This window comes from Dufourea novaeangliae, unplaced genomic scaffold (genome assembly GCF_001272555.1).
Source record: "Dufourea novaeangliae isolate 0120121106 unplaced genomic scaffold, ASM127255v1 scaffold352, whole genome shotgun sequence".
NCBI lineage: Eukaryota > Metazoa > Arthropoda > Insecta > Hymenoptera > Halictidae > Dufourea > Dufourea novaeangliae.
Genome location: NW_015374223.1, coordinates 30022 through 47867, shown reverse-complemented (window position 1 = coordinate 47867; position 17846 = coordinate 30022). Strand labels below are relative to the sequence as shown.

At 34.9% G+C, this 17846-nt stretch overlaps 1 protein-coding gene across 1 annotated transcript; it reads left to right on the top strand.

The window, feature by feature from the left end:
* The first annotated feature begins 2380 nt into the window (after window positions 1-2380).
* Window positions 2381-13022, top strand: LOC107192392 (rotatin). Its single transcript, XM_015581634.1, has 29 exons — window positions 2381-2483; window positions 2556-2740; window positions 2820-2969; window positions 3104-3246; window positions 3611-3869; window positions 4802-4960; window positions 5039-5143; window positions 5206-5727; window positions 6122-6342; window positions 6433-6670; window positions 6736-6945; window positions 7030-7236; window positions 7321-7494; window positions 7566-7701; window positions 7789-7998; window positions 8090-8351; window positions 8423-8598; window positions 8678-8920; window positions 8997-9220; window positions 9293-9586; window positions 9669-9909; window positions 10075-10237; window positions 10325-10521; window positions 10588-11318; window positions 11757-11961; window positions 12049-12260; window positions 12335-12475; window positions 12550-12679; window positions 12754-13022. The coding sequence occupies exons 1-29, from the start codon at window positions 2438-2440 to the stop codon at window positions 13020-13022; spliced, it is 6453 nt and encodes a 2150-aa protein (XP_015437120.1). The 5' UTR covers window positions 2381-2437.
* Window positions 13023-17846: the final 4824 nt, after the last annotated feature.

The following is a 17846-nucleotide window of genomic DNA, read 5'->3' as shown; positions in this document are numbered from 1 at the left end:
CCTCGGGCCTCGACTCATGCGGCTGTTTGACGGCTGCATGATGTCGGGGCGGGTCCCGCTGCCTTGGAAGCGGGGCCGGATGGTCCTCGTCCCGAAGAAAGGAAAGCCCGCGGACTCTCCTTCCGCGTACCGGCCGATTCCGTTTCCGCGGGGGACGGTCTACGCTAGACGCGATATACCACGTGCGTTCCCTCGCGGACCGGGCAGTTTCCCGCGGTGGTATGGCGTTGGCGATCAGTCTAGATATCGCCAATGTCTTTAACACCATCCGCTGGGACACGATCCGGGAGGCGCTCCGAGAACACGGGGTGCCTCCGTATCTCCGGATCGTGCTGCGGGACTACCTGTCGGACAGGGTGATCGAATACCCCGGCCGGAGTGGCGCAATCGTGCGGCGGAGAGTCAACCGAGGCGTGCCCCAGGGGTCCGTTCTTGGACCCCTACTGTGGAACGTGGGGTACGACTCGGTGTTGCGCGGGCTCCTCCCGCCTGGTGTGCGTGTCGTCTGCTATGCGGACGACACGCTGATCATCGCGGTCGGGAGAGAGTGGACGAGGACCATCCGCATTGCGGAGGTGGCGGTGGCACTCATCGTCGCCAGGATCCGGGACCTGGGGTTGCAGATCTCGCCGCGAAAGACGGAGGTAGTCATGTTTCATGGACTGCCTCTGTCGCGGAGGGTCCCCCAGGCCTGGGTCCGAGTAGGAGACGCCTGTGTCCGGGTCGAGGGACGTATGAAGTAGCTCGGCCTCGACCTGATGGCCCGCCGGCGGGGCCGGCAGCTACTGCGGCGCATTCAGCGCCGCATGGCCATTAGGATCGCGAGGGGGTACCGCACCATCTCCCACGAGGCGGCGGCTGTCCTGGCGGGGGTCGTGCCCTTTGATTTCCAGGCGGAGGCTGCCGCCGATCTGTATCGGTGTTTGCAGGGCCTCCGCCGGAACGGGGTCGACCCGCCGGACGACGCGGTCGAGGTGATGAAGCGCCAGGGCCGGCGGCTCGCTCGCGAAAAGTGGCGGCGCCAGCTGTATGACAGCGGCGCCGCCCGGCAGCGAGCCGTGGGCGCGGTCCTGCCCGTCCTTGATGGATGGCTGGACCGTCGGCACGGCAGGCTATCCTACCGGCTCACGCAGGTGCTCACCGGGCACGGTTGCTTCGGGGGGTACCTGCAGAGGGTTGGAGCCGAAGCGACGGCAGAGTGCCACCAGTGCAGCGCGGAGGTTGACTCCGCGCAGCACGTGTTGGAGGAGTGCTTAAGTGATTGTGTCAGGTGATCAGTGTTAGTGGTCGTGCAGTGAAGTGAGTACGTATTCGGTGGAATAACCAGGACGCACTTCACGTTACAACCCTTAACTTCGGCTGGTGAGGTATACCTGCGATCACCTGCGAACTGGGCGATACCCTGCCATAAACCGTTTCGGCCGTCGATGACCAGGATTGGTTCAGTCACCTAGTGACACAGGTTTACAAACTGCAGGTGAATTTCCGAAAGGGTGAGTTCTGATCAATTTATTGCTGATTATTATTTTTTTAATTTAACGCAAGCTATGGCTTATTTCCGGTGATAATTCTGCAAGTTTCTGTACTTAAATTTTTCTTCGGGCTTTTTGAAGAAACTTATTCATTATCAGTAACATTGTTGCCCGTTATTAAACTATGAATGTTTATGCCAATACCGAACTACGATCACTTCTCGTTCATTTTCTGTTACATTACCTTTTCGTTAATACGTTATTTAAAAAGGAAATTTATACATTCCTTAGCCCCTCTCTACAAAGAATTATTAGTTTCCATTCTGTTTAAAAAAGCAAATGTGCAATCGTCTTTTTACATTACACATAATTTTCCTACATTAATGCTTCATTCATTAATCTCTTTCAATAACAAACGACAGATGATAAATGGTATGATTTTATTTGTTACGTTTTTTTTATTTGCTATTTTACTCAGTCTACTGCGATGCATGCCGACTTGCTTGTCGGAGCTTCATAGTACAAGCGCAGCGCGTAGTCACTGTCAGCGTGGGAACTCGGCTGCCAAACTCGCGCTCTGATTGGTCGCGGTTTTTCGTTACTATCTCGGTAACGAAGCTTCAAATTATATTTTTGCTAAGAAAAAAGTGGTTCCAATTCACTCCCCGAGTGTCCCATTTCCGAATCGAGCAACATTTTTGTTACACTCTGTATATATGTACAGTATAGGTATATAGACCAAAATTTTAACATTAAACAACATTAAATATGATTAAATATCTCATAAATTAATAGGCGTTTGCGGCTAAAACAAATACCTTTCTTTCAAGGTCTATCACAGTGTAAAACTTTATTAAAATATCAGTGTCGTATCTCAGCATCTTTTCTTGTAAGACATTTGGCGGTGAAATATTCAATCGAATGTTCGCAATTAACCTAAAATGTGACTGTTATTGTCTAACGAAATGACAAATATGAATGGAATATCAGCGGTGCATGTTAAAAAATTGAGTAAATATAATCGTTTTAACATTATTAAGAAAAATATAGAGAAAATACAAAAAAATCTCACAAATTTTTCAGGTCACAACCTCGAAGAAATTCGATTAAGAACTTTGGACAATATTATTTTAAAATATGATCTTGGTTTCGGATGTGACTGCGATGCTGTTAAAAAAGAATTAATATCAAAACTGTTTAATTGGTTTTCATTTGACACATTCTCACAAACACAGAAAGTTTTAGATTTATTACTTCGTCTGTTAAAGGTATTTATTAATAATCATTTTACGTAATATTTTCATTAACTGAACCACAAACTACATTGACTATGGTACATTCTTCAAGACAGGTGACAAAAGTTATTTAAATGCTTTTGGTCAATCGAGATTTGAAAACGAACTTTATGAATTAAGAGGAAAACTGGGCTCACAGTACTATGACAAATTAAATGAAATCGCAAATGTTGTTACTGGTACAAATAATTTACAGACAACAGTAATAAATATTGAAGACTCAAAGGTTTATAATATATTCTTAGGAATTATTTATAATATGAAAGCTAATTTAAATATTTATGTAGTTGTTATTACCCTAGAGACATATTTTAACTCTTTTCATTTATTTTTAAGAATTCTAGTTCTTTGAGAATGGGATTTATTGATTATGACAGACACAGAACAAGAATAAAAGATTATGAATACAATGGAGGTAAAACACATGAAACAAAAGAAGATAATTCTTCATGTTGGTCCATTCCTTCTGTTTTGGATAGGTAAAAAAGATAAAAAATTCCAAATACAGTGCCAGTCCGAAAAAGTTTATAATTCATACTTTTATAAGCACGTAATAATTAGTGTATTTAGATTATAAATATCAATTTTTGATAGAAACATGTGATGAAGGAAAAAGTATGTTTGAAGTTAAGTTTTATCAAAGACTATCTAATCCATCCTGAATATTATATATCTATGTTAATAGTATATCTGCAAGGGTACATTTTGTAATAGCATATATAGAAGCTAGAGTAATAAAAAGTTGTTTATCTGTGCTTGGTCCATTAGCATGTCTCTTTTTCTTATGATCACCATTGTACTTCAGTTATGAAATAATATAATAAATTAAATTGTTAAACACAGTTCTATACCATTTGACTTAACATTGGAATGTGGAGACAGGACACCAATATCAAAGACAACAGATGGAGGTGTGAAATGGATAATAATGCCATGGCAGGCTTTAGTCACTTCAGACAGAGGTGTTCTAGCAGCTGTTGAAGAAGCTTTGAACAATATCACTGACACAAATCTTTTGTTACATACATGCCAGTTTATAACAAATGTAATGATGCAAGATTTTCCAGCAGAAGTTTTTCTTCAAAGACCAGCTATAGTCTTGGTATTAAAGTCTTTTCATTTTTACATACTTAAAAATACGCGTACTAATAAAGAGAGTGCAAGACCTTTGGGTCATCAATTTAAATGAGACTCCGAACACTAGTAGATTTCGTCATTCTATTTACAAAAATATTCATGATTGAAATTTCAGTACTGCACTGAAGTACACTGAGTTGAAATAAGGACAAAGCACTGCTATGGCAAGATACTGTATTGAACTACTATGCAGAGTATGTGGGTTTAATTCTCTGCATATGTATAGTTTGTTTTTTTATTTTCATGAAAATATCTTTATTTATTATTGAGGTTTTAAATTTATTTACTACATATACAAATACTCAAAGAAGTGGAAGTGATGATGTACTGAAAAGGAAATGGATCTCTAATTGAAAGAATTTACAACTAGGAAATTGTTTTTCTGTACTATGTATTTCCTGTTTTGGTCATAAATACCATTTTTATACATAATGATAAGTACCATTTTTTTATTTGTGTATATATATAATATATTAAATAAATTCAAAACCTTAATAATAAGCAAAGACATTTTCATGAAAATATGTCCGTAATACAACTTGCCTAATATCTACCATACATTTTTCATATGAAAGAAAATAGAAAAAAAAATTGAAAACGGAAATTGTGCATTTGCAGTGAATCAAATCCAGACCCCCATGCAGCAGTTCAGCATGCTGTCTTCACACCACAGCAGTTCTTGATCCCTACTTCAACTCAACTGCATCTAAGTACAGTTTTCTGAACTAAAACTTCACTTCGGAATGTCTTAAAAAATATAGAGCACCTGAACCCATAATGGGGTATTTTCATAAAGGGAACAACAAAATCTACCAGTGTTTAAAGTTTCAATTAAATCAGTGTTCTAAAGAACTTGCACTCTCCTTGTAAATATTAATAAATCAAAATTCATTTTAGATTTTGCATAATCTTTTGAAAGCCAGTGCAAATGCCTCAAACAGTAATATTAGAAGTGTCGTACCAATGATATTAAAAACACTGCATAAATTAACACAATCTCTGAGACTAAGAATCTATTATTACTGTGAACCATGTATTGCAAATAAAAAGCAAAAGGTAAAGAAATATATTTTAAGATGCACATATCTCTTATTAAGTAATACGCAATGTACCAGCAAAAATGATACTTTCCAGTTATTAGCAGAAAAATTAAACAGCAATGTTTACTCTTCTTCTGACACTAGAGATAGTCCCGATGGTGGATTTCTAGAAACTAATTATCAAGCATACCAGTCTACAGTATGTATCTTGTAAAATAATTGAAATTATTTGCTGTATTAAAAACTGTATGTTCTATACAGGGTACAAGTGAACGAAGTCAAAGCACGACAGACAATATTGATGATTCTATCTTGCAACTTCAACGAATGCTTATACCAACATTTTGCATTGAGTCTTTGAAACACGTTATATCACAACTGAGTATTCCCATTAACTCGACATTTCCATTAAAAAACATTAAATATATAACAGATCTGGCATATGAATTAGTACAACTTCTTATTACCAGTGTCATGCCAAATATTTGGCTTTGTAATGACGACATGGCTTTAAGAATAACGGAAAATATGAAACTACTATTTAATATTTTGGGAGACGTTTTACAATATTTCGAAAACTATAGTACAATTGATCACTTCAGGATAACATATCTGCACCTTGTGACTATCACAATGAAACTTCTAAGTAATATCGTTCCTCTGGAAATAGCAGACGCTGTTTTTCCTAAATCACTTAAAACATCAATATGTACAGCTATAATGGATGCTCCAATATATTTCTTATATCCGAGATTACATTTGATATTGCAAGAATATGGGCATGTGAGTAATTTCTAATATGGGGTGATTTTCTCGCTGGGCAAAATCAAAGGCCGTTGTTGTATAAAGCGACATGGCCTTTGATTTGCGCAGCGCGAGGATCACCTCGTATTTCTAATTATGAAACTAATTACTAGACTGCGGATTTTTATGCAAATACAGATTATTATTGTCTATTTTACAAAAACTGTCATCAAACAGAAATTCCTTTACTTTATTAAGGATACTATTAGGTTCCAAATAAAACAAATACATCATCAATGTTCATTAAATATTTTTGTGTCCTAAGATTTAAACAATCATATTCACTATAAATGCATAAAATCCGCAGTCTACTAATTACACATACTATCAATCCTAAATGTATTGTTGTATCACTTTCTTTTTGTATCTGTAGCAATTTCAAGGTAATACTGAAGTTGCATACATCAAAATGTTTGATGAAACAAGGATGATAGCAAAATCAATGAAAGCAGCTATATCCTTGATGAAAAGTACATCAGATTTGTCTCATTCAGATACTTTGAAAACGTTATATGTTTCGAAGTTGAGTCTATCTTATCACAAAAATTTCCATATTATCAAAAAGACCATCCGATTTTTACAAAACATACACAGGTAGGGAGTTTAAAAAAATGTATTTAAACATGAAAATTAGCTTTATGACATTATAAACAAGTTATTACGTTACTTCCTTTAATATTAAAGATACCCTCTGAACAACGAGGATCACATATTAGCCACAAAATTAATATTGAGCTTATTGGCTAATGGGGATATTTCTGTACAGTATGCAACTTATATGGAATGTTATACTTTAGTTAGAAGCATTCTAGGTATAGATTATAGCAGTGAAAAATTGTCCTGGGAAAATTTAACATTTCTGTTTGAACCTCCAATCCTGACAGAAATAATTTCTCATGGAGTGATGAGCGATGATAAGAGGGTAAGACAACATTTCATAAATGTTTGATACAATATAATATACCAAGAATTATGTATTTGTATCAGATAAAGGAAATTTCTGAAGAAATACTAGTTTATATACTGAAAGGAAGATTACAAATGGGAGAAAGTGGATGGCTAAAATTATTAGAAACTATTGTACCAGTATTACCCCTCTTGCAATGCCATGCTCATCCTTTAACAGCTTTAGGGCAGTACGTAACGAAACTCTTTGATCCTGATGTTTCTTCTAGTATACACTTACCATATATCGAGGTACCGTCTATTGAAATAATATTATAGTTTCTGTATAATGTATATAACGTTGTGATACACAATGTATGTATTCTTATCTTAAAGGTCCTCAAAGGTAATTTAAGATATCTGTTCTCGTCGGAAAGCGATATTAGACAAGAAGCTGTTCGCCGATTGATTTGGCTTCTCGGAAAAGAAAAAGATTCAGTTAAAAAATTTCCACGGTTGTCGTCTCTACATGGATTACCTCTTGGCTCACTTTGTATACTTGAACACCAAGAATTTCTTAAAAAATCAGAAGGCAGTTATCAGGTGACATATCGTACATTCTTTGTTCTTCTCCCAAGAAAATCTTGTTATAGTGTTAAGAGTTTCACATAAAGAATGATTTTACAGAGGAGTAATTTATTATCCGTGCTAGAAATGTTAAGTGAACCTAATGTTGATCCGAAAATGCGGAAATCTGCATTAGTCCAAATTAGCGTTATGCTGTCGGATAGTTCTTTGCAGAAATTATTTATTGCTGAAAATGGGCTAATATTAATTTTAAAGATATTTGGCAGTGCATTAGTAAGTTGCATCATGTTCATATTAATAGTTAATGTAAGCAAATTTAATTAATGATTCGTGTTAATTTTTAGCTAGAAAAAGATTGTATTAATTATCCAGATTCTGTGATTCCAATAATCTCTATACTGAACATGTTGGCATCTACCGAAAACTCTATACGTCATGATCTATCGACTCGTATCAATGTACTTTCGAATATAATCAGAAGTACGTATAACAAAACCATAGTTATACAGACTGGTTTCATAAGATTGCAAAATTATTACAATTATTTATTTGATACATTCTTCTCAGGTATCTTTTTATTTCCAAATAACGAATGTGTTCGAAACGATGGTTCCCAACTTTTGTGTTTATTGCTTTATAACGAATATATAATGAGATTAAATGAAATTAATTCAAAAAATATTTCATTGCCATATCTTATTGTATGCAAAATGAAATTACCATTTCTTTGTAAATCACATTGGAAAATAAGTATGCATACGCGATCAGATACTTCTGGTAAATCGATTTTATTAAATATTTTAAGAGTATAAGTTAGATATACAAAGCTACAGAACATAAAACAATCGCTTTCTTCCATATTTTATAGTTCTTCATAGTTCTAATCGATTGGTATCAACCTTTATTAAACAGTATTGGATTTGGGAATGGAATAATGGTTTAAGTTTGCTTTGGAAAAATTGGAGTGATGTCAATAATACAAACATATCAGAAAACTTAAAAATCCAAGAAAATGAGTTCATGACTTTACGTTTCAGTCTTCCTCATTACTATTGCCAACAGCAACTATACAATATACAGAATTCTACTACACACGATGCAGTCTCATGTGCACTTGATTATCTTACAATGTAACTTATAATTTCAATAATTTATAGTATTTCTGTATTTCTTATATATCACTAACCGTACAGGTTTTTAGGTATATAAAATTTTACAAAATGCAACAATACGAAGAAGTAAAGGACATAAGTTCGTTACCTTGGGAACAAACATTTGAACGATTTTTGCTCTCTCATCCTGCAAGTAAGGAGGATCGTGAATTGTTTGTAGACGTTGTAAACTTTTTACAGCTTTATGTAGATATTACGAAGAATGGTATGTTTTTAGTGAGAAATTAAAGTTACATATTATTTAGAATATGATGGAATCAATGATATCTTTTTATATTAATTAGGAAAAAATAGATGGACGAGCAAGATCGTGAAACATATAACCAAATTATTAGCAGAGTTATTTAAAAATTCAGAGCTGGATAATCAAGATGTACATCAGTCAATATTGAAGTTGGCTCGTACATGTTCAGCTGTAGAGAAATCCGAAAAGTCTGTTAATGAAGATCAAGATATTTGGCTTCGCTTTATCGAACTTGTAGTTTCTACTTTATGTTTTGGAGACCAACAGCATTTTTATAATTTAGGTGCATTTTCTTCTCCGTCGTCATATTTTAATGATATTTGTGACATAACGTAAATTATTATACTTATTTATTTTAGCGTACCTTGATTGGCTGTTAACATGCTTGACATATTTAATTGGAAAATGTCACTGGGCAAATTATAAAAGCTTATTGATATCATTAGGAAATACATTGATCGAATTAATCATATCTTTTCATGGCGCTGGAACTGTTAGTTTTATGGGTTTGTCCATAACTAGAAATTCTATATTATGCCTTAATCACTTATTGTATGAAATGCAGATAAATTTTAATAAAAATGTAGGTGCATATGTCTATTGTCATCTACATTAAAGGATGATTCAAATGATAATCTTTGAAACATTTTATTAGGCGTTCGCAGCATTTTGGTACGAAGACGGTCGCACATTAAACTGGTTACCCATGCTGTGGCAAAATCGAGATCCTTTGGTCCGGGCATCGGCTTTACAATTACTTACTGGTTTAATAAACAATGTGCATACTGCTTCTCAACTTTTAACTACTATAGCTTTAGCACCAAGTGAATTTTGCCAGACACTGCTTGAATGTATTGTCAACAGTGATGAATCATGTATAGTTAGAGAACAAGCATGTCTTGCGTTCAGTAATTTAGTGAAAAACTGCAATTCTGTGCCTTTTCAATACGTGAGTAAATATTAAGTTACCTTTTTCACATAAAATTACTTTTAATGATTAACTGGATATAAAGGAAAGTTTATTAATATAGGTCGATTCGTTGAAAGCAAATGCAATTTTAATATACATTGAACAGAATAACACTTATTATGAAATTAGTATTTTATGTTCTAACATTTATATGCATACTACCCTGGATTGCGATATAATGGAGAACCGAGATCTAGAAAGTGAAACTACACCGTCCATTCATAGTATGCAATCTGGTTGTACATCATTAGTACCACGTACAATTTCTTATTTATACAATTGTCAAGATGAATTGCAACTTTGTATGTATATCCTTGTATAATGTGTGCGTGTGTATATATATGTATTGCTTTGTATCTATATTTTTTATTTACATACAATTTATATATTTTCATGCATACATACGTAATAAGAATATAATATTACAAAATATTGTATGAATAGATATATTAATCAAGTATTATTAGTTTCAGTAGGAGGATCAGGAATAACAGACAGTTATTTACAATTAGTGGTAACACCATCCTTGATAACAGCTGTGTGCAGATTGTTAAATAATTTACTGTTTGTAGGAAAACAAGATATAGTTCAACAAATTTATGAACATTCTATAGATAAATATTTATTTGGGTAAGGAAAAGAACAGAACATTTTTTTCACATTCATTAAGGACGATGTTTGTTACAGAACTTTCTTTGTTTACTAACAAATTTTCAGGTGCATAAACGAAATTCCCAAAGATATTGACAGCGAACCGAATTTGTCACATTACTGTGATATTTTGGAAATGTACATTAGCATTTGTACAGTTCTGATCAATTGTATCACGTACAGTAACGAGTATATTACCGTCATTAACTTCTCTCCGGACTCGCTCCGTACACTACTTTGCTTCCTAAATAGTGATTTATATCGTAAGTTGGCACTAAAAGAGGTGATAGCTATCTCAAAAGGAAAATAATTTGCAATTTTATGTACAGGTACTGATACATCACACCTGGTGTCGTTAAAGAATAGACTGTGGGCGGAGATTTTTAATTTCATAGCCGTACTCTCATTAACTGATAATCAGCATTTCGAGACGATACAAACGGCCTTAGAATTATCTGATCCAAAGAAAGTATTCTCCTCTATTTGCACTGCAATAAAAGATTCTAATGTAGAACTTCATATGAGCGCTATTGGCTGCCTTGCGTTTCTTCTTTCACTGGATATTCAAAAAGATTCTTTAGGGAAAAGCAATGTCTCTTTGCAGACTGTAATAGATACTACTCTAGTACAAACTTCAAATGGCAAGAAGAATAACTTAAGAGAAATTATCACAGACATAAATAAGCCTTCCCTGCGAAGTACGAATGCAAACTCGAGAAGGTCAACTGAAAATGAGGACATTCTTTTAATTTACGATAAAGTAACGGATAATGAATTTCAAAAAGGGGAGATCCTAATCGGAGAAGAGCTATGTGGTGTTTTATTAAATTTGCTTATTGTTCATAATTATAATAAATCAAAGAAGAATCGCAAAATCCAAGACAAGGACTTAATCACAAGCGCGCTTACCAATTTGTTGTGTGTATCGAATACAGCTAAGAAGTTCGCATTAGAAGAGCATTTACCTGAAACTATTCTACTGATATTGAAAGAATTATACGTTAGGTTGAATCTACAACCTTTTGAACTTTTTAAAAATCAAATGGAACGTGAACGAAAGGTAATATGTTAAAATGTGAATCCGTGTATATGTAAGTCAGCAGAAACGAAACGTCGAAGAACCTGCTTGTATTTAACGTACAAGAAAGTATAACAATCTTTATTTTTTCGGTCATTACACTCATTTTAAATTTATCTAACTCTACAGAGAGTTAGAGGGTATAGATTTATAATAAAACGTTCTATATGGAATATTTATAAATTTTTTTTTATAGAGACGAAGTTATTATTTAAAAAACTTATTATTAATTCCAAGTAAATATATTTGTTTTAGTCCGTTTCCGGTAACTTAACCTATTCTCATTTTTATTTCTACATATTCAACTAGTCTACTATGCTACACTAAGGAGTTTTCTAATGCTGCAATTATGAATACAACTAATAGCTAATACCATTCGTATGTACCACATGGAATTTCCAGTTTTACTTTTTGGTTCAGATCCCTCCACTGCTACATGACATAAACGGTATTTTCATATTATTAATGAACTTCATGTATGGTCACACAAAAGAGAAGGAAGTTCTGACAAAATGTGGATTAGCAGATGTGCTGCACAAATTGTGGATTTGGATTGCATTACACAATTCTGTTGCAACGACTGCTTTGAAATTACTTGCAACTTACACTACACAATGTCCCGCGGGTATCCTTAAAATTTTACCAAATTAACTAATAAGAAATGCAGCGTAATTATTCGGATTTAATAAGTTTAGTATCATTCTTGTTATAGCGGCACAATCGTTAACATTAACGACTATCTTGCCAGGAGCAGGACTTAGAAAGACTCCCAATACGCTCGCTTTGATCCATGTTGTTATACAATTAATTTGTAAAGAGATAGACAAAGCTGGTCAGTCGTTTGATAATCATAAGTTACATTTTGCGTTTCATGTTCTTAGAAATGCAGTACACGTTTACGAATGTAGAGTATCGATGGCAAAGGTAAATTTATACCTTTGTAATATTATATAAAGCAGAATTAACGTAAAGTTTACTAATTAAATAAAATTTCATAGAGCAATCTACTACAGTTTTTTACAAAAATACATCCAGTTACCACAAAAAGGATGAAGCCATGGCCACTTATCGAACTGTATTGTTTGGAATTCTTAATTGATTTTACTTTTTACGACGAAGGCCAATTATGTGTATCAAAGGTAAAGTCAAGCAATTTTTTATGAATATATGGAAAATTATTCTTAACTATTTTAATCTGCAACCAATATTTCAGGCTGTCGACGGCTTAGATGTTTTATTACAGTTGTCAAAATGCTCTTCATCGTCTAATAGAATTCTTGCTATATCCATATTGCGCAATCTCGCATTTAATACAACAAACCGGCCACGGTTACTTAGTTCAGGTAGGAAATAATAAAAAGATAAAATTTATAATGCACATAGGATATTAATGTGATTACCAATACATATGTTTCAGTTGATTTCATTAATGTTCTACATGATATATTTAAAAATGGTTCCTTAATTGAAATCAAAGTAGCAGGTTCTATGTTGTGGTCTTTGATAGCTAACAATCAGAAAGGAAAATTAATTGCACGAACCTCTGGATTTTCGCAAAGCATTCAGGAGACTTTGGGCAGACTCACACTTTTAACTATAGACGACAGAAAACAGGAACAAGAATTAATTAAAATGTTACAATATGTATTAAGAATACTTAGCCCAATAGATATAAAAAATGGATGAATAGGATAGCGGATAAGAAAACCAACTAAGTAAGAATGTCTGATAAAAGTAATTGTACATACAAGTAAACCTTATTTTTGAACATTTTATGGACAATATTGATATAAAATTTGTAATAATTTGTTTATCTACAAATAATATATAATAACAATTTTTTATAATCTTCAAGTCCTTTAGGATAAAAACTCAATGAAATAGTGTATCAAAGAAAATATTTTATAAAATATTTGACAATAAAAGTATTGTAGGTGATTCTATAGATTGAATGTTGGAACCGAATTTCAATACATATATGCTGATATACATATGTATATAAAGTAGGATACCCGGGTAAACAAAAATTACCCTACTATATGAGACAGTCTAGAATCTCGATTCGGGAGTCGATCGCATAGACACATCCAGGGTGTATCAAAAGTGTCGCAGGATCTTAACTCTTTTGCGACGGCGATGCTAGCAGTTAGCCGTCAGTATTGGTCCGCTGAACGGGACAATTTTGGATAGTTTCGCGGATGTTGGATAATTCCGGCGTTGGGCATTTCAGATCATTTTGCAGACATCAGATATATACGTCGTTAGGCGCGAAAGGGTTAAAAGGGGTCACTCGTGAAATGATTTGGAAAAAGTTTTTCCTTAGCAAAAATATTATTTTAGACTTTGTTAACGACATATTAATGAAAAACCCCGACCCATCAGAGCAGGACCCTGCCGGCCAAGCTCCCGCCGTAGCGTTGGTACGTACTGTGCTTCTACTACGACCAAGCAAGTCGGTATGCATCAAAGGAAACTGCGTATAATAGCAAATGAAAAGGATGTAACAAACGAAATCGATCTTTTTATCATCTTTTGTTTGTCATTTAAAGTGAATAATAAATAAAGGATAAATTGAGGAAAATCATGTGTAACGTAAAAAAAGAAGAATAGGTACAGAGTTCATTTTTTAAAACAATATCGAAAATAATAATTATTTGAAGTGAGATGATAAGGAATACGCAACTTGTTCACCCTGAATAATTTCTAAAATATGCATCGTATGAAAAAATTTTTTATAGAGAAGTTGTATGGTTTGGAGGGATATATTATGTAATGTAAATATTTTTTGTTTAAGTGGAGGCGTTTCGGAGATTTGAAGGTCAACTTCGTTTTTGTTTAAATGGAATGCTATATTTTTTATGCCAAAATATCGAAGAGCGTTAAATTTTGAGTAAAAAAGTACTGATCTTAGTCAGCCGTAAACGTAATAATTAACGAATAATTTCACTTTGGTTCTTGAAAATGGTCTGTGCGTATTATCAAGTTGGAGATTCAATACCAGTAATAATTTCCGTAAGTCTTCTTCCATTCACTAACGTAGGTGTTTGAAATGATGTCAATTCACATCAATACACTGATGTAATCTATTAATCAGCAAGGAAACTGCACTCTGAATTGTTTCTGCAGCAAGCATATTGCATGCTTCACGAATTCGTTCTTTCAGATTCTCTGGTGTTGTTGTTGGTTCACGATACACCATATCTTTTAATGTACCCCATAGAAAATAGTCTAGGGGTGTAAGATCTGGTGAACGTGGTGGCCACAGAAATTCTCCACCACGACCGACCCATCGATTGGGGAATTGTCTGTGTACCAGATGTTTGTGCGGATATTTACTGGTAAATTTTCTAATAAACTTGGTAAAATATCACGTAAACAATTTGAATATTGTCGTCCCGTTAATCGTTCATTAATAAAATATGGTCCAATTAATTGATTGCCGAGTATGCCACACCACACAATAACGCCCTATTAACGTTGTTGGTCAACTTCTCTCATCCAGTGAGGATTTTCTGATGCCCACTAGTGCATGCCCTATGAGCAAACTAACGTCAGATGCACGGCATCTGGTGTCATAGTCGGTCAGACATGACCTCAGAAGCGTATACATCTGTCGCTGCATTCTGTATGTATATGCCGTTACATTTAACGGCATGAGACCAGTAACTCTGCTGTAGAACGTAACGTCAGATTCGCAGCAGAAACAGAGTAACTCTGCTGTAGAACGTAACGTCAGATTCGCAGCAGAAACAGAGTAACTCTGCTGTAGAACGTAACGTCAGATTCGCAGCAGAAACAGAGTAACTCTGCTGTAGAACGTAACGTCAGATTCACAGCATAAACACAGTAATTCTGCTATAGAACGTAACAGCAGATTTACTGCCGTGAACAGAGCAGTCTGCAATATAAGCTACTATCATAAACCCAGCAGGCCGTGTGCATAATGTCACCACAGATTGCTACAGATTAATGTTATAAATAGAATAGTCTTACGGTATAACCTAGCGGGTTTTGGCAATTAAATATTTTTTAAATTTCTCGAAAATATTTATTTACAATATGAATTCAATGATTACAATTATTACGAAATAATACGTATGTAGGTTATATATATTATTTATACGACGACTTCCCAAATGTTGTCGTCTGATATTTTTAAGACATCATCCGAGTCACCTGCTCTTTCTTCATTTTCATCCGTTCCTACATATGTATATTTGAATATATGCATATATGAAATTGTAGTAATAATTATTGGCTGGTTCGAAGGCTGTGAACAGAAAGACATGGGATTAAATATTCAAAATAGAGAATGAATATTATTCGATAATTTTTTGAAAAAAGTGGCACTAAAAAGTGCCATTTGGTTTATTACGAATATGGAAAGGTACTTTCCATATAAATTGAGAAGTGCTGTTATAGTTAGTATGAACGTATAGAGATCATTCCCGTTTGAGTAAATTAAAAATGAGCACTGAAAAGTCGTCTGAAATCAGCTGGTTTACTCCGTTGGCGTCCTCTTCTCCACAAAGATGTAACATTTGTATATATGCGATTGCACCATCGTTGAATGTACTCGTAGCAATGTCGATTGCTATTTCCACTATTTCCGAGGATGCGACCGACTATCGACCACATGTTGGGACTTGTAGGTTATTGTCTATTGTCAAGAATATTCGCAAAGAAGAAATACTTAAAAGAACCAAGCCATAAAGCGATCCGTACTTATGTTACTGTAGATAATTGTATGGATAAAAGGACGGAGTTTCTACCTGAATGCTGCGCTTGACTTGCTTAATGTTCCGACGCGGTCGGATTTTTCGACCGTGCACGTTTTCACATTATGATACTTAATTTACTTGAAATAAGATAAACTGGATTTTCAAACAATAAACCGCTTCTTTCAAAAACTTTTAAATACTCCTAATGCCTCTTCTAAATAACATACGGAAACAATAACGTATTCGGCGACGCGTACGATTGTACCTACTTTAAAGTGCACACAGGAATAGAGATATATGCATGCAGTGTGGAAGGAGAGTAGGACCTTTAAATGTTTTCGAACATTATGCATGACTATATAATTATTACACAAAATGTAAATATTTAGGAGTGTAATATTTACATATATATATATATATATATATATATATATATACTTATTTCTTACAAGCAATACATCATATCCTATTTGCATATAATAATAAACGCCTATACATATAGCATACAAATAAAAGTTGACATATATATATACATATTATTAATATTTGTTAACATATACATATAATTTTATGATTTAATGTTAAATAATCATTTAAGTACTTAAATATCGATTATAGCTGTATTTAGATAAACTGTAATCGATTTAATTTGCAATAAAGTAAGTTGCGCAGTTTTACTGCATTTGTGAGTGAAGCTGCCGTCAGAATATTAGCAGCTCTCTGCAATTTCTGACGTCACATCATGACACCAGGCCTGTTATATTTCTGCTGCTAGTGTACTGGCTAACTGGGTGTTTCACAAAAAATAATTTGCTCGCGATTAGTAAATGTCGCTTCGTCGGAAAATAACACGTTTTGTAAAAATAGATCATATTATGCATTTGATGCAAGAACCACTGGCAAAATCGAACGCGGTTTTGATAATCCGATCTGTGCAACTCTTGACGAAGTATTAGGTGATATGGATGATATTTTTCCTTTGATATATTATCCTATCGAGCGAAGCTTCGAACGATAAACAATTAACGCATGCACTCGCGACGTAGGACAAGCTCGTCCACACAGTCACCCCCTAAATAAAAGTCATTCAGCTATGAATGACACCAGCCGCTTACGGTCGACCGACGAAGACGGCTTGCTACCTGACACGGAGCGCGCCGCTCTTTATTCCTGAAATATTGAATCTGGACTTACTGTGTTTTATGTGCATTGCACATTTTATTACCACTTCGATCTTACTCCAAGTGTTTAAGGTTCTTGTATCCGCAAAAAAATAATATGCAATTAACATAGATCATACAAAACGTATAATGATATTAGAATGAAACTAAGATGAAATTTGCAGCACCTGCATTACGATGCATGAAGAAACTACATAAAATAAACTAAAGAAAATTGTTAAACACATACATTCGGTGTAATATGAACCGTTTCTAACATGGAGTTGGCATTCATGACAACTAGAGGGGGCATTAACCCTCTCTACTCGATAATAGTCGTAAGAAGATATTTACATCTCTTGCGAATTTTATCGAGTAATTAGAGTTAATGCGATACAGGTGGATTCGACTCAAATATCGCGGGCACAAGTTATCGACATCTTCTACAGGGTAAGTAGACAGCTGGTCTACCGACTTTTCTGCACGTCGTTGAGTCTTTAAAGTGACTGCATGCCCCTGATGAGCCGTGATCCGCTGACACTCCGTGCGCGCGGATTGCTATGATTTGGGTCAATTTTTAAACGCTTATAACTAACAAACGAAGCATTTTTCGCAATTTCGTTATTCTT